This window comes from Microcaecilia unicolor, chromosome 4, assembly GCF_901765095.1.
Source record: "Microcaecilia unicolor chromosome 4, aMicUni1.1, whole genome shotgun sequence".
In the NCBI taxonomy this organism is placed as follows: domain Eukaryota; kingdom Metazoa; phylum Chordata; class Amphibia; order Gymnophiona; family Siphonopidae; genus Microcaecilia; species Microcaecilia unicolor.
The window spans coordinates 73,417,258-73,442,508 of NC_044034.1; the positions used below are offsets into that span (position 1 = coordinate 73,417,258).

The window sequence follows — 25,251 nt, forward strand, 5'->3', positions numbered from 1 at the left end:
GGTTTTTACACATGTGCAGATACATGTGCAGATTGGTTACACCTATGAAATCACCATTCACAGGTGTACCAATCTGCACATGTATTAAATGCTACTATTTATACATGTAGAAGGTGCATATGATTTCAAAAATGACCTCATAAATTTAGGAACCTGCTGAAAATACATTCTCTGGTTTAAAAACTCAGCCTTCACCCATTTTCAAAGAATGGCAATACAAAGATCAGAAATGATAGCATTTTAAAATACTTTGGATTCCTTTTAATAAAGTCTGTTGAGCACATATTGCGTGGTTAATGAGTGGCAACAGGTACAATCACAAAAAGTAGTTTTGTGATAGTTTGTCTGTTTCCATGCATTAAGCTGTGTGTTACTGAATTTTTCTGTCAGAGATCATAGCATGGGCAGAAAGTGGACATGAAAGCATTAGCCAGTTAGTGTCTTACATTTACATCAATGGCATAGCCAGTAATTTTCGACAGAGGGTACATCTTGCATTTCCCTCTCTTCTCCCTCCCAACTCATTTCTCCCTTCCCTTCCCAGCCTGGCCCTGCAAAGATCTAACAATATCTTTCTTCCCTAGCTCCTCCTCCCCCCCCCCCCCCCCCTGTACCTTAAAATCATCTCCAGTCTTCGCCTGGGCAGGCCAGCGGTAGTGGCACTCATAGGCTGCCTGAGGCCTGCACCGGGGTGTTCTCTCTGAATCCTGTCCTTCAGAAAGCAGGAAGTTGTGTCAGAAGGGGCAGGATGCTTCAGAGAGAAAGCCCTGGTGCCTGGGCGAAGACTGGATGTGATTTTAAGGCACTGTGTGGGGGGGGGGGGGGGGGGAGGGGAGGAAATTGCAAGATCTTTGCGGGGGCCAGGCCCGGAAGGGAAGAGAATGAATAGATGCGACGGCAGAGAGTAGGGAGGGACTGACAGGGAGTACATATGCAACACACGTACCTACGCCACGGACTTACACATGCTAAAACTGGCTGATGCACAGTTAATGTGGCAGCATTTACCACCCCCTATTTTGGAGGTGATAAGTACTCCCATGTTAACTGTGGCCAGGTACTGCATGCTCATTGCCACTTTAATATGGGACAAGCATTAGAAAATGTTGATTCCACCCTCACTGGTTTCTCTGTAAAATTTGCAACCATCACACAATACATTCCCATGTTAAGTTGCAGCAATTACAAATTTTACCATGATTTAGCAAAAGGCTGCCTTAGTGTTATTAAAGATTTAAAAAGAATTAAGCAAAATAAATTTTTAAAAAATTGCTGACTTACATCTCCTTTTCTCACATAATCAGGATCCTTATAAATATCTCTTGCAAGGCCAAAGTCACAGATCTTTACCACATTGTTCTCAGATAAAAGGATATTTCTGGCTGCCAAATCTCGATGAATGCACTATAATAAAACAGTCACACAATCAAAATGTATTTCCTCAATCATACCCACAAATTTCCTGAATCCCTTTGGTGTCATTTTTCTTGGTTCATTTGAAAAAACAATTTCATATTTTGTGAAGGAAGTTGACTGAAGTGCACAGGAAGCGCTTGTGAGCTCTAGCAGCTCTTTGCAAATAAACTCTTCTTCAGATCAGAAAGCCACCAGGCCTCAATTAACTTAATGTTACCAATGGGAGCATTTGGCAACCCGAATGCTGTGTATCCTGAAAAGGAAAAATCTAAATTCATGTCACCTTGGCACTAACTGGAATATTTATCAGAGAGGTTTATAATGCTGAAACGAATGAATATTTGGGATATGTCAAGAGCGTCCCCTCCTTTGTGCTTTTTAATCATTAAGGGGCCATTTTACTAAACCGCACTAGTGATTCCCGATACGGCAATGCCGACAAAGCCCATTGCCTCAAGGGAGTCGCTAGCATGGTTTGGTACAAGAGGTCCTAAATTGGGTATTACAAAATTCAAACCTATGGTTTAAAGAAGTCTGATTTCAGATAGGTTTTTACTAGCCATATTGAAACATTGGTCTGCCCTACTGTCCTTAAGAGTCCTTTTACAAAGGCATGCTGAAAAATGGCTTGTGGTAGTGTGGGCGCGGGTTTTGGGTGTGTGCCGATCCATTTTTTAGCGCGCCTGTAAAAAAAGACCTTTTTTTTGCCGAAAATGGATGTGCGGCAAAATCAAAATTTCTGCACATCCATTTTGGGTCCGAGACCTTACCACCAGCCATTGACCTAGCGGTAAAAAATCCGGGTGGTAATGACCTACGTGCGTCAAATTCCACTTTGCAGACGTCCATTATGTGCGCCCAAAAATAAAAAATACTTTTCAGACGTGTGTATCGGACACACGCCAAAAATGAAATTAGTGCAAGAGCCTTGTGGTAGTCGTGCGGTAACTCCATTTTGGCAAATGTTGGGTGCGCATAGATGCTTATGCGGCTTAGTAAAAGGGCCCCATAATTTGTTAATATAGTACACTGCAAAATTTGTCTATCATCGCTACCCAGGACCAATTTTGATCCCCACAGTTCTACTGCTTACACCCATCTCAGTGCACTTCATTATCACTTACTTTATCCACTTATAATGTAAATTCTTCCAAGCTGGGAAATCTCCACTGCTCATTTACCTGGATTCTATATAAGTTGCCCAAATTTAAGGGGGGATCCTAGATTCACGTGTAAACTAATTAGTGAAACATTAACACTCAATAATCAGTGTTAATTGGCAGATCTGTCCTGCACCCTAGTCTATAACATGCATACCTAAATTTTATGACGTGCAATTCAAAAGGGGATGTGGCCATCGGAGGAACATGGGCAGGTCAGAAGCATTCCCAGAATTTAGAACAGGATCATTTGCGCCTCCAACTTCCATTATTTGCGTGCCAGCATTTACAACAGCTTTCAGCAGGAGAAAGTGCTCACCAGTGGCGTAGCTACATGGGGCCATGGGGGCCTGGGCCCCCATAGATTTGGCCCTGGACCCCCCTGACGATGACCCTCTCGACCCCCCTCCTGCCGCCAACCCTTCCCCCCGCCACCATCGCCGTGGGCTACCTTTGCTGGCGGGGGACCCTAATCCCCGCCAGCCGAGGTCCTCTTCTTCCTGCGCAAGGCTTCGTTCTGTTTTTGACGTCCTGCACGCTGTACATGCAGGACGGTAGAAACAGAACGAAGCCTTGCGCGGGAAGAAGAAGACCTCGGCTAGCGGGAATTGGGGTCCCCCGCTAGCAAAGATAGGCGACAGCGGCAGTAGGGGAAGGTCGTTGGCCGGAGGGGGGGGTCGAGAGGGTCGTCAGCAGGGGGGGGGTCAAAGTTGTTGTTGTTGGTGGTGGCGGCGGTGGGGGGGTCAGCAATGGCGGGGGGGGGGGGGTCGGTGGCGCCGGGGGGCTAAAATGTGCCCCCTCGCCTCAGGCTCTGGAACCCCCTCCCGCCGAAGTCTGGCTACGCCCCTGGTGCTGACGCCCAAAAGTAGGCACAAGATCTGTGCTAAGCTAATATTCTCCAAAGGGTGCTCAGTGCTCTTAGCATGGATCTTCCTGGTGCCATTTACTGAACTCCCCTCATTATGCTTTTCTGATTGCAATAAATTCTCAAAGTGAATATTAATTTGTTTTTTTACCTAACACCTGTCTGTATAACAATTCAGGGGAAGGTGCAACCCGCCTACTGCACCTCTGTAGCACATTCAATAAGAGTGAAAAAAACTCCCTGTGCAGTTAAAATATAAGCAATCTAATCAAGGCTCAAGATTCTTTCCCAGGAGAATAATTATACCACCATACCCACTGACATTTGGGGTTCTCAGCCCAGTCCTCAGGTCATACCCAGTCAATCAAGTTTTCATGATACCCACAATGAATATGCATGAGACCAAATGGCGGTAGTGTAATCAGATTTATCTCATGCATATTCATTGTGGATATCCTGAAAACCTGACTGGTTATGTGTGTCCTGAGGACTGGGTTAAGAACCCCTGCTCTAGAACCTTGTCCAAATTATTTTTGAAGTTATTAAATGTTATTTATGGTGGCCATGAATATGTGCTTGCTATTCTGACTGTATGTAAATAACTATCAATGGACAGGTCACTGGAAATTTACTGAGGAAATTATATAGCTGCATGAACTGCAGTCTACCATAACAGCTGGAGTGTTGAGATGAGCTCTGCAGTTCATACAGCTGCAACCTCATTCTTAAAGTTACGGAGATCCCAGCATACAATTAGTTGCAGTAGTCCAAATGAGAAAGAACAAGTGCTTGGAGCAGCAACCTCGTAGAATAAATATCTTATCATATGTAGGCACTGGGATTGGGGGAAATTTCGGTTAGGCAGATCTAGACAGCTACATTTTAAGTGGGGCGCCTAGATCTTTTGAACATTAAATTAGCTGGGCATACTTTAAGCCTCCATTTTGTCTACGCCTTGACTGAGAACTTGTGACAGCAAGATATGCATAGCTGATCTCATAGAGGAGTTCACTGGATAGCAGACACCTAACATCTACACAATAGCTAAAATTTCTTAGATACATACTTTAAAGGCAATTTGAACAAAATGAAACCCAACCTTTCTTGATGACAAGAACTCCATGCCTCTAGCCACCTGAAAGCTATAGGAAATCAGGTCTTCCATCGTGATGGGCTGCTTGTAAAAGTCATTAGAATCTGAAAATGATCAAACCCAAACTAAATTTGAGCAGAGAGGCAGAGAGAGCATTTCAGTAATGGTTCTAGGTGATGTGTTACTGAACATGTAAGCCTTATCACAACATATTTGACAAGCAATGATACATTACAACAAATGGTAAATAATGTGGTTATTAAGGCTGATGTAATAATAAATAGAATAGGAAAACAGGGAGTAGAGTGGGGGATTGAAGAATGGTGAATTGTGTTTGTAGGAGGGGTGGGGGAATATTTTAACTTGCAATATAGTAGAATCTATTTAAATCAGATGTGAACGCTGCACTAAAACATATACTAAAATATGACCGGGGCTTTTTTTGAGGGGGTACTTGGGGGTACTGAGTACCGGCACCTTTTCCATTGCCTGCTAAAATGGACCCATGGTCCACAAGTTTTAATGAAAGAGCTCAGGTTCTACACACCAATTCTGCCTTGTCATAGATTCTGTGACTGGTTGTTGCAGGGGGCCTGGCTATTGTGGGGTGGGTTCCTCAGTGATCACCCCACCCCTGAAGAGTGGTCTGGCATTTCAGTACAGGCACCTGTTTTGCTAGAAAGAATGCACTGAATATGACTAATTAAGAGATATATGTGAATGTGCTAACAATGCAATGAAAGGCCAAGATAAAGCAAAAATGTGAATATGTGGGTTAAAAGAGAGGAAGTTTTTAAGCTGGTGACCTTCACCGTAAGGGCCAGGAGCCAATGGTACCTCCCATCAACCTTAAATATAGTTCCCTGACTCTTTTCCCCTAGCTTTTGCTGCCGGCGCTGCCTGCAGAACAGCTCTTCTATTTTCCTTTGGTAATGAGTTGTTCTCAGTGAAACGTGAGTCACATGATGCCCAGACTCATGTACAATTCCATCAGGGTCACATGAACAGTGAAGGAGCTCAAGCACCAGGCAGCTCAGATTCACCAAAAGCCACACAGTGCCAGAAGAAAACAGAAAGCTGTATCAGAGAGGGCGCTAACAGCAAGCCTTTGGGGAAGGTGAAAGTGGACTTGGAGGGGTTGGGGTTGAGAAAGGATGCTGGGGTTTGACTGGTGAGAGAGGTGGGCTGAGGCTTGAGACTAGCTGAGATGGGGTTGGGGACAGTGTGTATTGGGGGAAGAGTATAGGAAGGAAGGAGTTAGGTAGTGTGTTGATTTGGGAGGAAGAGTATTGGAAAAAATAAGTTGTAGAGACATTGGCGTAATGGGGAAGGACTGAGGAGCAGAGAGAGAATGAGAAGCATCTGAGGGTGCAGATTTTGTTTTAATTATGTTTCATTCAAGGACATCGGAGCGGCTAGACTTGCTGTATCATCAGATTGAGACTTCCACCCTTTCCTCATTGCTCAGGGCACCAGCTGCTATTTCCAGCAATAGTCCAGGCTTTTTTTTGAAGGGGGAGAAGGGGGCAAGTTGGCCACTTCAAAAATAGTGAAGACCATTGTTGGTCAAGAGCAGGTTTAAATTTTGACAAAAGAGACATTTCTCTCTCCCCCCCCCCCCCCCCAAGTTTCAGCAATACAAGAGAGAAAATCCAGACCCTTCCTGTTGTCTTGAACAATTTTCTGACCAATCTATATTCACAATAATCTCTGCATGTGACCTTTCAAGAGTCTTCCCACGGATGTTTATCAGGGTGATAGTCACAAATTCTTTTTGGGCTGCACAGTATGCAGTAAAAATATCACAGTTTACGTAGAACAGGAAGGATTTAATACCTACCTTCCTCTTCCTCCTCACCAAAACTCAGGCTTTTATCTTCTTCAAATCCAGAGCTCGCTAAGCTTTCTTTGCTTGCAACACTGTCCAGCCTTGGTTTTTTGCTCTCAGCCGGATCTGTGTCTCTCTTTTCTTTCATCTGTTCCGGTTGTGATGCAGATTCCTGTAACTGAATCACAATAATAATAATGATACAAGTAATTGTAGAAACCTATTTTATTTTAAAGCATTTTTTTTAAGGAAATGAAAAAGAACTGAAATCCACAGAAATACATTTCAGTTTTAATTCTGTATCAGAATAAAGGCTGGATATTCAAAGACACTTATACATCTAGGGGGAAAATCTGTATAGATCACCTGAAGTTAGGCGTTGTTATAGAATAATAGCAACTTTAGGCGCAAGCGTTTATGCTAGCTCAAAGACTGATGTAAATTCTCACTCATAACTGTAGGCAGTTAGGAGCATAAGCAGTGGTGGCCCTACCATTAGGCCATCTGAGACGGGGGCCTCAGGCGGCACTCTTCCAGGAGAGGCATATCCCCCCACACTGACCACGGTATAGCATCACCCCTCCTTCCCTGAGCCTACCTTTGTTTATTAAAAGGCAGTGGCGGCAGTGATTCCTGGCTGCCCTGCCACCAGCACCGGTCTCTTCTCTCTACTGCAACATACCTCTGACATAACTTCCTGTTTCCTCAGAGGTGGGCTGCAATAGAGAGAAGAGGCCGGTGCTGGTGGCAGGGACGCCTATGGGAATTGCTGCCTCCGCTGTCTTTTGGAAAACAAAGGTAGGCTCGGGGAAGGGGGTTGAAGAAGGAAGGAGAAAGATGCCAGACCATGACCGGAGGGGTGGGGGGGGCATCTCAGCTCTCACCTCAGATGGCAAATTGCTTTGGGCCACCTCTGAGCATAAGGGTGTCGGGGACCTGGGATGGGTACAGGCAGGTCAGGGGGAGTGCCTAGCACTTATGCATGCAGGTTCTAGAATACAAAGTGTTTTTATTCTAGAACCCGCAGGCATAAGTGCTAGGCACTTCCCCCGACCTGCTCATACCCATCCCAGGTCCCCGACACCCTTGCAGTTGTGCATGATGGAAGTTATATGAACAATTTATAGGATACCGACCAAGGACAGTTACACATGTAATTGCTGTCATGCCAATTAGTGCAAATTAACACTAATTATGACCAATTATTGGTTGTTTATGCCAATTAGCTGCTAATCATTAAATTATGTAACTTGCGCAGCTGACACCATTCTATAACTTGTATGCACAACTTTGCTCACTAAGCATAAAATTAGGCATGCAAGTTTATAAAATTAGAAGACTGGGGTAATTCTACAAAACAGATGCTAACATGTATTATACACGTGTATGTTTAGAATACCAACATATATGCACATAAAAGCCAAGTTTATGTCTAAGTAGTAGTCTGTAAATACACACCTATCGTGCATAGTCTATATTTGCAAAGGAAACAGAGTTACATATGTGAATATCTTTGGCATTTTGGTGCCCACAGTCACAGCTCATCAATGGGTGGCATACATGCCTAAGTTTAAACTGTACTACTACTAATCATTTCTATAGCGCTACTAGACGTACACAGTGCTGTACAAATTATATGCAGGCACTTTCTTTGTCCCTAGAGGCCTCACAATCTAAGTTTTTGTACCACCTGGGGCAATGGAGGGTTAAGTGACTTGCCCAAGGTCACAAAGAGATGCAGTGGGACTTGAACCTAGGTCTCCATCAAAGCCCACTGCACTAACCATTAGGCTACTCCTCCACACAAACTGTAGGCATGAATAAACCCAAGGAGGCTAGTATTCTATAAAGCAGGGATTCTCAACCCAGTCCTTGGGATACACCTTGCCAGTCAGGTTTTCAGGATGCCCACAATAAATATGCATGAGATAGATTTGCCAATGCAGGTAGTTCATGCAAAATTTATCTCCTGTATATTAATCGTGGGTATCCTGAAAACCTGATTGGCTAGGTGAGTCCTGAGGAATGGGTTGAGAACCCCTGTACTAATTGTATGTTGTTCAGGAGAATTATCTCTCAGTACCTTTGTTGAAAGAAATAAAACTCACTGGGGCTAGACAAAGGGCACTTCCTAAACGGTCCCAGATTGTGGAAATCTCTTATGATCTCTGTGACGTTTAAGGAAACTAAGAGCTTTTCCGAGGCCATCTGGGAGAAGCCTGTCTAATAATGCACATCTTAAAGCTGGGATTAATCACCTCTTAACCTGAAGATTTTACTGGAGGGAATTATGAGATTGTGGTGCTTATTTTCAAAGCACATTGACTTACAAAGTTCCATAGTAACATAGGCAACTTTGTAAGTCTATGTGCTTTGAAAATGAGCCTTTTTGTAATTGTTTTGCTGTTTTTTGTAAACACGTGTGTCTTGATGTAATTGCTTTGACTGTTTTTGGGAACAGGAATAATTTAAAAGAAATAAACTGCTTAAATAAATAAATATATCAGCTTGGCTAGATTTAGTACACAGGCACATATGTCACTCCTATTTAATAAAGACAACATAGGCCGGATTCAGTAAACGGCATCTAAAATGTAGGCATGTTGGAATAACGCATGTAGCTCTATCCTATGAACTGCAGCTAGACTAAGACATGGTTCATAGAATAGTGCATAGGCCGGGGGGACGGCCATTTATGCCACTGAAAACTTAATGTAAATATCCATGCCTAAATGTATGAGTGTTCCACTGACTTCTATAACAACACGTGTAAAGTTGATTGACGCCCCCAACACACCTACATGTCTCCCATGTCCACGCCCCCTTTTCAGTTATGTGTTGAAATTTATGCGCACCTCTTATTACAATACACCTAAAAAGAAGCACATGTAAATTCCAATTAGTGATGATAATTGGCTGTTATCGGCCAATTATTATGACTAATTGGCTTATTACTCAATTGAGTAGTGCTCGTAAATTGGCCACACAAACAATTTAACATGCGCTACTCGCTGCGTCCTATATAGAATCCAGCCCCATATGTGCCTATGGGTCTTTGTACTATTACTCCCCTTTCCCCCTGGAAATTAGGCACTTACATCTACTCTAACCCTTGCATATTTTATGATGTAAGTCAAAATACTGCCCTGGCTCTGTGCAAACTCCACCCTAAAGAACACCTATGCAAATCACAGAAAAATGAGCACCTTCCAGACCAGTGGCATAGCCACAGGTGGGCATGGGTGGGCAGGGGCCCACCCACTTAGGGCTCAGGCCCACCTAACAGTAGCACACGTTTAGTGGTAGCTGGTGGGGATCCCAAGCTCTGCCAGCTGAAGACTTCCTCCTGATGGCAATGAAAATGCTACTGTCCATGATACCAGCACCTGCGCATGCTCAGTTTTCAGCGCATGCCTGCTGCAGACTGCCAAAGTGGAAAGAAGCGTTTTTCTGCCAGCTGAGATCATTTTTTTTTGGGGGGGGGGCGGAAGAAAGCACTTGATGCCCACCCACTTCTTGCCTAGGCCCACCCAAAATCTGTTGTCTGGCTATGCCCCTGTTCCAGACAATATTCAAAATGATTTAAGCACGCAGGAGAGGCTCCTGTCTGCTTAAATTGCTTGTCCATGGCTAACCGCGAATATTCAGCAGCACTTAACCTGAGCCAAAACTGGCTAACTTGTGGGTGTTCCAGGGGCGGGGTTGGCACTTATGCAGTTGTGCTGATATTCAGCCGTTGACCGCATAAGATAACCCCTTAAATTGGGCCACATAAATAGCAGTTCTATCTTTATGGGGTACAGTGTATGCAGTTAAGGGCTGAATATTGCACTTAACTGCATAAGCTTTAGCAGCCAACCTATAACCGGATATTTAATGTTGATGCCTGACATGGCCCAGTATTGACTATCTGGAAATACAGCCAGCAGATGATATAAAAACGCTGACTGATGCCAGCTGAATATCAGCCAGTGTGTTTTCCTAGCACCTATGCATGTATGCGAAGGGCCGACTGAAGGTATAGTGACGCCCTAAGCCAACTTGCTTTGTGGTGCCCCCCACTATCACATCGCTTCTGGCTCTCCCTCCCCTGAAGGTTCGGCATCTCTCCCTCACCTTGGGTCCAGTCTGTCTTTTCCCCTCCTCTGTCCCCCTCCTTGCAGGTCTGGCACTGTTCCCTCGCCTTTCTCACTCTGCTGTGGTCCTGTAAAGTGTACATCGGTCGCCGCCATAGTCTGCAGCCACAGCAGAATGACAGGTTGTCTTGGACATCCCCTGGGTCTTCTCTCTGCTGTGTTCTTCCCACAGGAAATTGCATCAAAGGAAGCAGGAAGCATCAAAGGAAGCAGGACATCAGACTCAGAGAACAGAAGCTGTTCTCTGAGTCTGACGTCCTGCACGTACAATATGCAGGACGTCAGCATGCAACAGAACGAAGACTTTTTTGACTGCAAGACGAAGAGGACGCCGGCTGGCAAGGATTGTGGTCCTCCGCCAGCAAAACCGAAGGTAGACGACAGCGGGGGAGCGTTCACGGGGGGGGGGGGGGCGAGAGGGTCATCGGGAGAGGGGTCCAGGAGGAAATCTATGGGGGCCCAGGCCCCCTCAGGCCACACGTAGCTATGCCACTGCCTGCAATAGGTCGTAAGAATGGTGTCATCACTCTTTTTTAAAAAATCCCTGCCTTTCCAGTTAGTTTCTCATGTTACTGACAATGTAGGCAGATGGTCTCGGATAGAAGGAATTCTTGAGAATAATCCCATAACATTTATTAATGTTTATGCTCCAAATGCTGATGAACCCAATTTCTTTCATACAATCAATGCATCTGGTCTAACCGCTCTCACTTGCCATGCTATAATTGGAGGAGATTTCAACTTTCCAATGGATCCTTATCTAGATAGGTCCTCAAACTGCAGGCTTGCTAAGCTCAGGAATGCACTAAGCAGCCTTATGCAATCCAATGGTTGGTCTGATTTGTGGAGATTACTTTACCCAACCTCTAGAGACTACTCCTTCTTCTCAGCTCCTCATCATACCTATTCAAGAATAGACTATCTCTTGGGCACCAAAGATTTGATTCCTATGCTGTCTTCTGCAAAGATTCATGAAATATCGATTTCTGACCATGCAGCAATCTCGTGTGACTTTAACTGGTCTCCTAATAAAACTAAAACGTCCTCTTGGAGACTTAACACTGCTGTATTATCAGATACCCAGTTTCTCCAGCACATCACTAAAAAGTCTATTGAATTTTTTGATAATAACATGGACTCTGTTCCCTCGTTCATGACAGTTTGGGAATCATTTAAGACCTGGCTGAGAGGTGAAATTATTAGTTACTCATCTCATCTTCATAAGTTTAACAATGCTAAAATCTCCAATCTTGAAAAGAAATACATCAACTTGAAGTATCTTTATTTACATCCTCGTCTACAGATGCTCTTCAAAGACTGAGGTCGCTCAAAATACAGCACAATTCTCTATTATCAAGCATCTCCAATGTAATTATCTTCAAGCAAAACGCTGTATACTATACTGGTACATCTGGTAAATTGCTTGCATCTTATCTCAAAGGCAAGAGAACAAAGCAGCGTATATCTGTCATCCGGTCATCTACTGGTGCCTCCTTGACCTCCACCCCTTAAATTCTTGAGGCTTTTGAGCCCTTTTACACATCTCTCTATGCTTCAGAAGTCACAGCTGATGATTTTGAAATCTCCAATTTTCTCTCCTCGTTACACCTGCCTCATCTCTCAGAGCAGCATATTAACCAACTGAAGCAACCTATTTCTCATGATGAGATTGTCTCTGCAATAAGAAAGCTTTCTTTAGCTAAAGCACCGGGTCCAGGTGGCTTACCAGCGGAGTTTTACAAGTCCTTCTCGTCTACTATATCAGCTCATTTAATGGCCTATTTTCACGCTTTACTTGTATCACCTTCTCCAGGTCACTTTTTGGATGCTAACATTGTAGTATTACCTAAACCCAACAGAGATGGTGCCCTTGTACAAAATTATAGGCCAATTTCGCTTTTAAATACAGACTATAAAATTTATGCAAAATTATTGTGTTGCAGGTTAGAAAATATTATTCATTCACTAATACATAGAGATCAGGCTGGCTTTATTAAATCTAGATATGGCGCTGATAATGCCAGACTGTTATGCCATGCCATCCACTTAACCTGGTCAAAGGATTATCCTATTTTATCTGTCTCTTTAGATGCTGAAAAAGCCTTTGACTGGGTAGAATGGAAGTACTTGTTTCATGTTCTTGAGCAGTTTGGTTTTCCTAAACTCTATCTTCGTATGTTACATTTATTATACTCATCTCCTTCTGCACGTATTGTTGCTAATGGAGAACTTTCCAAATCTTTTGTTCTCTACAGAGGCACCAGACAAGGTTGCCCCATTTCTCCTTTATTATTTAATCTGGCCCTTGAACCTCTCCTTGTGGCCATTCGTAATTCCAAAAATATAACTGGTATCCTTCTGGGTAGAGAGGAGTTTAAACTCTCAGCCTATGCAGATGACATATTATTATATCTCACTAACCCACAATCATCTATGAAAGCCCTCATTAGCTTAATTTCCCAGTTCTCAAAAATCTCAGGTTACAAAAATCTCAGGATCAATTGTTCTCAAAAATCAATTGGGATAAAACAGAGCTGATGCCCCTGAATGATCCTCTTAAATGGATAATCACCTCTATTAAATAGCTTGGTGTTTTTTTGATAGAGATCTCGCAACTACTATCAAGGTTAACTCTGATAAATTATTTGCAAAAGTAGAAGCCTCTTTGGCAGCGTGGTCCCCATTGAATTTATCCTGGTGGGGAAGATTGGATACCATCAAAATGATGATAGTGCCCAAGATCACGTATGTTTTGAGTATGATCCCTCTTCTATTTCCTTGTCTCTTTTACAGAAGGCTGGAGAAATTACTTTCTAATTTCCTATGGAATCTTAAAGCACCTAGAATCTCCTTATGTGAATTAAAGTTACCTAAACCGCTAGGTGGAGTTCGATTCCCTGACCTTCTGTTGTATCATAGAGCCTTTATCATGCGTCAGAGTATGGAATGGATTACTCCACTAAATACTGTTTCTTTACCCAGATGGTTAATATATGAACAATCAATAATAAGCGATCCATTACTGCATTTTCACCTAATTGGCATGCGCCTTCCTAAAAATATTGCTTCCAATCCGATCATCAGCGCCACTCATAAATTACTGTCATCCTTTGATAATTCGTTACATACTCCTTGGTCCACTACATTGTGTGTGCCTATATGGAACAACCCTAAATTTAAAATTAATAAAAAACAAGTTTCTTGGTCTCAATGGCAGCGCATAGGAATATGGTCTCTTGGTGACTTTATTGATTCAAAGAGCCATACATGGAAATCCTTCTCAGATATGAAAACTGAATTTTCGCTATTAGATTCACAGTTCTACCAATGGCTACAGATCAGCTTTATGCTGAAAAAAAGTAACCCAGAAATTCAACATATGCCCCAAACCCCAGAACTCGACATAAATCTGCAGCTCCAGCATACAGGTCGTACTGCTTCTCACATATATAAGTATATCTTAGGAAAGCTCCCTTTCAAATGTTCAGGTTTAAGCAAATGTTGGGAAGAAGACATCCAACAATCCATTTCAGATAAGTTATGGGAGCAGGTATGGAGTTCCTTATTTAAATGTTCCAAATCCTCGTCAACGTTGCAGTCTCTATACTTACATAAGTACATAAGTACATAAGTAGTGCCATACTGGGAAAGACCAAAGGTCCATCTAGCCCAGCATCCTGTCACCGACAGTGGCCAATCCAGGTCAAGGGCACCTGGCACGCTCCCCAAACGTAAAAACATTCCAGACAAGTTATACCTAAAAATGCGGAATTTTTCCAAGTCCATTTAATAGCGGTCTATGGACTTGTCCTTTAGGAATCTATCTAACCCCTTTTTAAACTCCGTCAAGCTAACCGCCCGTACCACGTTCTCCGGCAACGAATTCCAGAGTCTAATTACACGTTGGGTGAAGAAAAATTTTCTCCGATTCGTTTTAAATTTACCACACTGTAGCTTCAACTCATGCCCTCTAGTCCTAGTATTTTTGGATAGCGTGAACAGTCGCTTCACATCCACCCGATCCATTCCACTCATTATTTTATACACTTCTATCATATCTCCCCTCAGCCGTCTCTTCTCCAAGCTGAAAAGCCCTAGCCTTCTCAGCCTCTCTTCATAGGAAAGTCGTCCCATCCCCACTATCATTTTCGTCGCCCTTCGCTGTACCTTTTCCAATTCTACTATATCTTTTTTGAGATACGGAGACCAGTACTGAACACAATACTCCAGGTGCGGTCGCACCATGGAGCGATACAACGGCATTATAACATCCGCACACCTGGACTCCATACCCTTCCTAATAACACCCAACATTCTATTCGCTTTCCTAGCCGCAGCAGCACACTGAGCAGAAGGTTTCAGCGTATCATCGACGACGACACCCAGATCCCTTTCTTGATCCGTAACTCCTAACGCGGAACCTTGCAAGACGTAGCTATAATTCGGGTTCCTCTTACCCACATGCATCACTTTGCACTTGTCAACATTGAACTTCATCTGCCACTTGCACGCCCATTCTCCCAGTCTCGCAAGGTCCTCCTGTAATCGTTCACATTCCTCCTGCGACTTGACGACCCTGAATAATTTTGTGTCATCGGCGAATTTAATTACCTCACTAGTTATTCCCATCTCTAGGTCATTTATAAATACATTAAAAATGCATAGAACTTTGTGGACACCCCTTAAATTGCATAGAATTGATCCCTCTAGCCCAAACCTCTGCTGGCCCTTCCAATCTCAACAAGGCAATTTTAAACACCTTGTATTTGATTGTGTGTGTATTCAGGATTACTAGAATAATATATGGTTCTTAATGGTGGATATATTCCGTCTTTCTGGTTCAATAACCTATAAGCACATGATACTTAAAGATTTGTGCTTTAAACACACCCTCAAATCTAATGAATGTATCCTCATTAACTCCATGTTATCCCTAGCCTTAAAAGTTATTTTTTTGCACTGGAAGGCCTTATATCAAGTTTTTTACCAAGAATGGTGGAATTTGTTGTTTCAAGCTTACAAATATGAGGCCTATTTTGCTAAAAAATCATTTCGCTTTGCTTTGCATGAGAAAAAATGGCTTCCACTTATATCTAACTTGAGGAGTGGCCTAATGGTTAGGGTGGTGGACTTTGGTCCTGGGGAACTGAGGAACTGAGTTCGATTCCCAATTCAAGCACAGGCAGCTCCTTGTGACTCTGGGCAAGTCACTTAACCCTCCATTGCCCCATGTAAGCCGCATTGAGCCTGCCATGAGTGGGAAAGCGCGGGGTACAAATGTAACAAAACACAAAAATGTTTAAGTATAGAATGTCATGTTTGCTTGCCTGATGTATCTTGTGTATTTCATGGCCTATGCATGAAGCATGCTTTGTTACATATCCTCTTTTTTTTCCTTTCTCTTCTTTCTTCTCTTCTCTGTCGACTTCTAGTCAAATTTGTTCTTGTACAATGTTTTTAAGATTGTTAACTCTTGTCTTGCTTGTACAATGAAAATCAATAAAAATACTAAGACTAAAATTACATGTTGAAATGAAACAAGTCTGTTTCATTGTATTTTCCAGAAAGATCATATATCCTTGTAAACCTTAAAGAGATCAATATTCACCAGCCCAATATCTGGTTAAAGATAACCAATTAACTTATCCAGTTCTATTTAACCAGATATTCAAGCAGGTATTGAGTTGAGTCAGCACCACTGAATATTGTAGGCTAAAATTAACTAGATATCTTTATTTTATTGAACTCAGATCTGCTGTTTGTGTGATCTGATTTAATCAATTAAAGTTAACCAGCTTGCACTGAACATCAATTCAATGCAATTGACTTATAGACATGCCTCCAGCGTGGCCCTCACTCCAGGATGGACATCACATATCTGACTGAATGATATCATTCAGTAGTCCAGCAATTTCAATGTTGAAAATGTATCCAGGTAACTTTTGATGTCAACTGGATACATCTTTTGAATATTAATCTCAAGGTGAACTGAAGGTACCAAACATTTTTGGAAACAGTCTGGAGTTGATGCCTCTTTTGTAAATGTTTAGTCTTTTTGTAAGTGCTGAATAAAGGTGATGCGTACCTTGCTAACAAAGAAAAACTCCCTTTTGCTTTTGAGATAGTTTGATAAATTTCCATATTTGCAGTATTCCACAATAACCATCAGAGGGCCTGTATAAAAAAAAAGACAAAAAAAAAAAGAGAGAGAAAATACGTTTTCAAAATGGCAGAGGACAAGAGCTTTTTGAAGGTTTTCAAAGAAGACAAAGATGCATGTCCTAAGAAAAACTGCAGATTTTAAAGCTAGGGGATATTTATAAAGGGGCTCATAATCAGGCCAAATACTATCCCAGCCTCCAATACTCCTTAAATAATTACAGCTTTCCTCAGACCCCCTCCCAATCTTCCATCCCAATCTCATTTAAATAATTGAGGTCCTGCCGCCATAATCCCTCAACTGTCTATCCTATTACAAAAATGGCATTTCTTCCTGGGTCCCTTCTCAGGAGTATTTTTTTATTTGGCAGCCAGCCTCTAGCAGGAGTACAGTGAGACCACTGCTAGGAACCTGTTAGTGTTATTTTTCAAGAGGCAGTTACTGAGGTAGAAGTAACAGGGAATCACTCCTGTTCTCTACTAGTCTACAGAGATATCTAATACTTGCTGGAGACAGGCTTTGGGAGGGTTGGGGGTCCAATATTTAAAAAAAAAAAAGGATTGGAGTTTTAGGGAGAGGAATCCAGGGAAACCGCAATTATTTAAAAGGGAACAGAATTTAGGGGACCATTTTCACCAAATCACCAACCCTGAGTTGGGGGCTGCTATCTTTGCATTACTGTGGTTGGGAAAATATAATGTCTGTAGCTGCTGCAATTCAAAAATAGAGTCATTTTTTTTATAACAATAGATTTTTATTGTTTTAATGTTACATTAAGGCAATCAGGCTTATTTTCGAAAGCAAAGAACACCCATCTTTTGACACAAATCGCAAGATGGGCATCCTTCTCACAGGGTTGCCCAAATCGGTATAATCGAAAGCCGATTCCCCAACTGCTTTCCGTCGCGGGGATGACCAAAGTTCACGGGGGCGTGTTGGAGGCGTAGCGAAGGCGGGACTGGGGCGTGGCTAACACATGGGCGTCCTCGACCGATAATGGAAAAAAAAGGGTGTCCCTGACGAACAATTGGATGACTTTACCTGGCCCTTTTTTTCTTATGACCAAGCCACAAAAATGTGCCCTAAATGACCAGCTGACCACTGAAGGGAATCGGGGATGACCTCCCCTTACTCCCCCAGTGGTCACTAACCCCTTCCCCACCTTAAAAAATGTTTTAAATATTTTTTCCAGCCTCTATGTCAGCCTCAAATATCATACCCAGCTCCATGACAGCAGTATGCAGTTTTAGTGGGTACTGCAGTGCACTTCAGGCAGGCGGATCAAGGCCCATCCCCCTCACCTGTTACACTTGTGCTAGTAAATGTGAGCCCTCCAAAACCCACCAGAAACCCACTGTACCCACATGTAGGTACCCCCCTTCACCCATAAGGGCTATGGTAGTGGTGTAGAGTTGTGGGTAGTGGGGTTTTTTTTTTGGGGGGGGGGGTTGGGGGGCTCAGCACACAAGGTAAGGGAGCTATGCACCTGGGAGAAATTTCTGAAGTCCACTGCAGTGCCCCCTAGGGTGCCCGGTTGGTGTGTTGGCATGTCAGGGGGACCAGTGCAGTATGAATGCTGGCTCCTCCCATGACCACATGGCTTGGATTTGGTCGTTTCTGAGATGGTCGTCCTCGGTTTCCATTATCGCCAAAAATCTCTAAGGTCGACCTAAATTTCATGATTTGTGCGTCCCCAATCGTATTATCAAAACGAAAGATGGGCGTCCATCTTGTTTTGATAATACGGGTTTCCCTCCCCCTTCACGGGGATGTCCTGTGAGGACGTCCTCAGAAAAACTTGGGCGTGCCTTTCAATTATGCCCCTCAAAGGCACCTATATTGTCTTTATAAAATATCCCTGAAATAGGTGCTTGAACTGACTTCCAACCTAGGTGACCTATTATCATATCACCCTGCACAAACTTAACTTGTTCAGCCTATTGTTGGCACAGAAATGATCAGTGGTTTACCTCCATGTTTTGTGCAAGCTCCCAGCAAATTCACCACATTAAGGTGATGTCCAATATGAATTAAGATTTTGAGCTCGGTCATCAAGGCCTTGTATTCACTGGCTGTTGCTCCCTCTGTGAATACAGAACCACATCAAGAGTTTTGCATGGGTGAATATATCATCATTTGCTATTCTACAGACACAATAAACATTGTAATTCCACAGATTTCACGCTGTGTTAAGACTATTCCAACCTTAGTTCATGAGGATTTCTCCAACGTACATTGTACAACTTTGCTGTTCTAGGCAGAGCATAGCTTCCATGGTTGTGACACTAGAGATATAAATATTAAAACTGCAAATTTGGTAAAATAAGGTTACTTGCAGAGACATAGATCGGCTGATATTCAGCGCTATTTAACCGTCAGGAACGGCTTCTGGCAAGTTAAATAGCATTTAGCTGGCTATCCGCTAATATTCAGCGGGAGATAGCTGGTTATCTGTGCTGAATATTCGCAGTTAGCGCATAGTGACAAACTGGCTAAATGATGTAATATAATCGGCTATCTGCGACTATTCAAGCACTGGCCGGCTGTGTGCAGCGGTCAAAACAGACCACCTAATTAGCAGCCCTATCTTTGGCTGCTATGAACTTAACTGGTTAGTGATGAATATTCATTCTGGGGGTCTTTTACAAAGGCACAGTAGCATTTGTAGCGCGTGCTAAATGCTAGAGACCCCATAGGAATATATGGGTTCTATCGTTTAGCGCATGTTAATTAAATGCTTAATTAAAGGTCCATTTAACTAGTTAAGTCTGAGCCGGCAAAAAAAAACCCTCGGATATTCAATGCCAGTCACTGAAAATGGCTTAGCACTGAATATCCAGGGTCAGCGCCAATTGCGGTACTTATGCAGGCTGCCTCCCGTGGTCTAAATATCGGGCCCAGAGTGTTACATTCCTGGGACATAACACAGTGTTGTTAATTTGAAGACCACTTTTACTACTACTACTATTAATAATCCCCCTGATATTCAACCGGCGGTGGTCAGCGTTTTTTATAACGCTGACTGTTCCTGGCTAAATTAGCCCCCGATATTCAGTGCTGAGCTATGTCCAGGCACTGGCACAATATCAGGGGCTAATTTTGGGCAGGCTGGCTGCCCAGAGCTTATGTGAACCCAGCCAATATTCAACTGGGGCCCACATAAGACAGTTATGTGTGCCCTGGCTGAATATCGGGCCGGCACCCACATAACTTTATTTTTTAAAAATCTGGTCCCCCAAGTCCCCTCTCACTGCCAACAAGGCCCTCTCCGTCACTGCCCCCTCCCCCAGACCACGGCAAGAAACTAGTCCCCCCCTTCCCCCAGAATGCCTCCCCGCCCCAACCCCCCCAGTCATCCATGTAGGATCCCCAGGGCTTACTTGTGTCCCTGGTGGTCTAGTGGTGGTTTTTGGGTCAGGAGCACAGTTCCCTTGCTCCTACCCCTTGTGGCACCCTCCAAAATGGTTGCTATGACCATGCGGCTACTCACAGTGCAAGCTGCCACAAGAGGTCACGCAACCATTTTGGAAGGGCGTGGCAAGGGCGAAGAGGTTGTGCTCCTGCCACCAATGACCACCACTGGACCACCAGGGATGCAGGTAGACCCAGGGGACTAGTTTCTTGCCATGGGCTGGGGGAAAGGGGCAGAGAAGGAGAGGGTTTTGTTGGGGGTAGGGAGGGGGCTCGGGAATCAAATTTTTAATAAAAGTTATTTGGGTGCCAGCCCGATATTCAATGTCAGCACCCACATTGCTCAGTGGCTTAATTTAGGACAGCTCTCAATGCCACCTGAAATTAAATATGACCAAAACCGAGCTTCTCATTCCCCCCCACAAACCCACCTCCCCGCTCCCCCCGTTTTCTATTTCTGTTGATGGCTCTCTCATTCTCCCTGTCTCCTCAGCTCGAAACCTTGGGGTTATCTTTGACTCTTCTCTCTCCTTCTCTGCTCATAACCAGCAGATCGCCAAGACCTGTCGTTTCTTTCTTTACAACATCCGTAAAATCCGCCCCTTTCTTTCTGAGCACTCTACCAAAACCCTCATCCACACCCTTGTCACCTCTCGTTTGGACTACTGCAATCTGCTTCTTGCTGGCCTCCCACTTAGTCACCTCTCCCCTCTCCAGTTGGTTCAAAACTCTGCTGCCCGTCTCGTCTTCTGCCAGGGTCGCTTTACTCATACTACCCTCTCCTCAAGTCGCTTCACTGGCTCCCTATCCGTTTTCGCATGCTGTTCAAACTTCTTCTACTAACCTATAAATGTACTCACTCTGCTGCTCCCCAGTATCTCTCCACACTCGTCCTTCCCTACACCCCTTCCCGTGCACTCCATTCCCTGGATAAATCCTTCTTATCTGTTCCCTTCTCCGCTACTGCCAACTCCAGACTTCACTCCTTCTGTCTTGCTGCACCCTATGCCTGGAATAGACTTCCTGAGCCCCTACGTCTTGCCCCATCCTTGACCATCTTTAAATCTAGATTGAAAGCCCACCTCTTTAACATTGCTTTTGACTCGTAACCACTTGTATCCACTCGCTTCCACCTACCCTCCTCTCCTCTTTCCTCTACACATTAATTGATTTGTTTGCTTTAATTTTTGTCTACTAGATTGTAAGCTCTTTGAGCAGGGACTGTCTTTCTTCTATGTTTGTACAGCGCTGTGTATGCTTTGTAGCGCTATAGAAATGCTAAATAGTAGTAGTAGTAGTAGTCAAGGGTGGTACAGGGGGTGGAGTAGGGGAGGAGCTAGCAGTTATGTGGGTGCTGGCAATATTCAGTGTCGGTACCTGCATAACTAAGTGGGCATATAGGACCACATGAAAAGCAGTCCTAAATATGCCCATCAAGCTATGCAGGTGCCGGCACTAAATATTGATCAGCACCTGCATAACTTCTAGGTGTCAACCTGAAGCTTTCCAATACCCTTTCCCTCCCTCCTACCCCTGAGAACATCAACAGGCCTTTCTCCCTCCCCTCTCCCCTGGAATGTGAACAGGCCTCTGTCCCTCCCAATCCGTGGAACATCACCAATCTCCCTCCCTCCAGAAACATCACAAATCCTGCCCCCCCAGGAGCCTCCTCCCTCTAGGAAAATCACCAACCCCTCCTCCTCCTGAATCCCCTGGGCCTACCTGCATGCTTCCAGTGACCTAGTAGAGGAACAGGTAGGAATGATGCCAACTTGCTCCTACCCATCATGGCTGCACCTTCAAAATCTGCAATCTCTAGCAGCATTCTTGTGGTACTTAGTGAGTGGTAAAGAGCTTTTCCATGCGATAACTGTATGGGATCATGCCAGGTACACTCCTAACAGTAAGTGCAAAACTTTATTACACTTTAGAAAAAAAAGTCTCCTTTTTTTCTTTGGTTGTTGTTGATGAATGGAAGAGGAACTTAGAAGTTTAGAGGGCTACTAGGGGAAGACCAGTTCTGGGTTTTTTTTTTCAAAATATCTAGTCACTGAACTTAAGGAGTAGATCCTGGTTGAAGGGAGAATAATTCTTCAGTAAACCAGTCGGTGGTCAGACAGCCAAGTTAACGTTAGGTTAATTTTCAGCCACAATTAGAAAATCTTAGCTACTAAAGGGGCCATTGTATAACCAAGCGCTCATGGCTACGCACCCCTTTCTGCACATAAATGCAGGGAAAAGAAGCACCCTAAGTGCTATTCTATAAGGGCGTGTGTAAGGGATGTAGAGCCCTATTGTAAGGGGGGAAGCATGCAAATGAGCGGAGCATGGGGGACATGGGCAGGGCTCCCAGTTCCAAATGTATTTAACAAAATACTGAGCGTTATGCACCCCGTCAGTGCAGTTACATCAGGTCTATATGGCTGGTGTAACCGTAGCACCTAAATGTAATGTGTGCCAATGCATACAGCATCAGGCGCCCGGAAGCTTCTCTAAGTACTAGGGTCACACGATATAGCCGGCTATCCTCAAATATTCAGTGCTTAGCTGGCTATTTTAAGCAGCCACATTGGGCCACGTAAAGTAAACAGCTGGAATGTCTTTAGCCGGTTTAAACTTAACCAGCTGTCTCAAAATATTAATATAGCCAGTTAAGTTTACACTGGCCAAAAATAAACCGGATATTCAATGCCGGTCACCGGAAATGGCCCACCATTGAATATCCAGGCTGACTGCTGACCACGAGAGTTAGCCGGGCTGTCTCCCACGGTCTGAATATCAGTTCCATAGTTTCTCTAATTGTTACTAGACTAAGGGCCATGTTTATTAAAGCTTAGTGTACACTAGTGGACATTAGCATGTGCCCTTATAAGTGCTATGCAGCCCCTGTAGCATTTAATGCATGCTAATGTATATTACTGCACACTAAAGTGGCCTAATGGTTAGGGTGGTGGACTTTGGTCCTGGGGAACTGAGTTCAATTCCCACTACAGGCACAGGCAGCAACTTGTGACTCTGGGCAAGTCACTTAACCCTCCATTGCCCCAGGTACAAATAAGTACTTATAAGCCGCATTGAGCCTGCTATGAGTGGGAAAGTGCGGGGTACAAATGTAACAAAACTAAACTTTAGTGAACATGGCCCTAAAGGATCATCTGTTGTAGAAGAAAACTGCTAATCAGCCCACAGCCTACCTTTCAGCATTTTCACAGCAACCGTTGTACATGTTGGTGATTTTTTCATTCCAAAGGCAGACGCTTGAACCACTTTTCCAAAAGCACCACGGCCCAGCGATTTCCCTGCATCAACACAGAGGGCAAATATTTACCACAGTGCCAGTCAAAATGTTGATGCATGCTAACATTTCTTGCAGATTCTTTTCCTGATTGTCAAACTGTTACTCTTCATATGCTTCATATGCTTCAAAAAGCCTTCTAAACATGTTTTTAAGTGAATCCTATTTTTGGGTTAAAGTGAAAAAGCTGTTCGTATTCTATGAGAGGTTCTCTTTAGAAATAACACATTCCATTTCCCCCGCACCGAGATTTCTGGTTTGCTGACTCAGTGCCAAAAGCATTGGCACTTCTTACCTGAACTATAAATTAAAGTGGTAACTTTTATAATGGGCATCATTGCACAGCAAGGAGGGACTAACCCCCCCCCCCCCCCCCCCCCAACTTCCAATTTTCTGGGTTATTTGCCCTTGCTGAAGACATCTACTCTCTTATTTTATAATCTTGTGCACACATTCTCATGCTTAGCATTCGTATTTGCACACAGGTGTCATAGAATAATGGCAGTTACAGATGTAACGTAAATGTTAAATTAGGTGCTAATTGTCATTAGCAACCAATAATTGGCAATAATTGGATTTAATTAGCACTAAGTGACAGCAATTTGCAGTTATTCATGTAACTGCTCTTATGTCCCATGCTCAAAAGTAAGCAGCGCACAATGCTCGAAAGGCCCTACTACTACTACTAATAATAGCGTTTATATAGTGCTACCAGATGCACACAGTGCTGAACACCTGACATAGAGAGACAGTCCCTGCTCTAAGAGCTTACAATCTAGATAAAACAGACAGACAAGACATTACGGGTAAGGGAAATACAGGGTAAAGAGGAACAGGGGAGGAGGAGGGCAAACAATGTGGGAAACAATGAGCTCAAGAGACAACTAGAGAGCTGAAAACCTAATGCCAGTGCGGAGCTGGAGTTAGGGTGTGCAATGGTCCCTATTCAATTAAAAAAATGCTGGCCTGGTCCTGGTGGTCCAGTGGGCCCCAGGCCCCCCACCCCCAAAGGTTTAAAGTCTTTGGGCCTGACCCATCTCCCAAAACTTAGACCCCCCACTCCACCTCCCTGAAAAAAAGGTAAAACCCTGGTGGTCCAGTGGGAGCCCTGGCTGGGAGCCCCCCCTGAACTAGCCCTTATATGGTAGTTAGGCCTTTCTCAGTGCATCCCATGATGCACTGGGCAAGGCAGGGCACCACCATTTTGATGATGTGCAGCAGGAGGAGGGAGTAGGACTTCTCTCCTTCTCCTTCAAGGTATGAGGGGGTCGGGGGGGAGCACTGCTAGGTCACTGGGGACCCACTGGACAAGGGTTTTATAGGATACCGTAGCAACTGCTACAAGGAAGGAGGTGGACTTGTGAGGGGTATAGGCAGGTCAGGGACATGCCTAGCACTTTTGCACTAAGGTTGCAATTGTATGTGTAGCTGACAGCAGTTAGGCAAACACATGTACACCAGCCGTTGATATGGTGTAAGCGCTCGTGATTAATGCTAGGCATTAAAATGCGGACTTACACTCAAATTCTATAATAGCAATTTCACCTGGAATTGCTGATCTAGAATTCACGCTTAGCGTCAAGCATTTTAGTGCCTAATTTTAGGCAATATTTATAGAATTATTCCCCTAATGCTTCTGTGTACTTTTTCATATGCTTCTCTTGGACTATAGCTAGGGCTTAGGTTTTAACTGATAAAATATCCCTGATGCAAAAAAAAATAAAATTAAAATGTGTTTATTGGATAAACACAAGACAACACCAGTTTCCCTAGTACTTTCTCACCCCCCCCCCCCCCCCCCCCCACTTATCTTATATCCACCAGACAGTTCTTGTCTCTTATCTGTGCTGACACCTATGAGGGGCATTTTTGAAAGAAACATCTAAG

The 25,251-nt window shown here is 43.8% G+C and overlaps 1 protein-coding gene across 1 annotated transcript in view; it reads right to left on the reverse strand.

The window, feature by feature from the left end:
* FLT1 (fms related tyrosine kinase 1) overlaps positions 1–25,251 on the reverse strand; it is a 317,946-nt gene that overhangs the window by 40,773 nt on the left and 251,922 nt on the right. Inside the window, 6 exon segments of the mRNA XM_030200343.1 lie at positions 1,282–1,404; positions 4,541–4,638; positions 6,375–6,540; positions 16,584–16,672; positions 18,629–18,742; positions 23,264–23,368. Coding sequence (XP_030056203.1) covers positions 1,282–1,404; positions 4,541–4,638; positions 6,375–6,540; positions 16,584–16,672; positions 18,629–18,742; positions 23,264–23,368 — 695 coding nt within the window.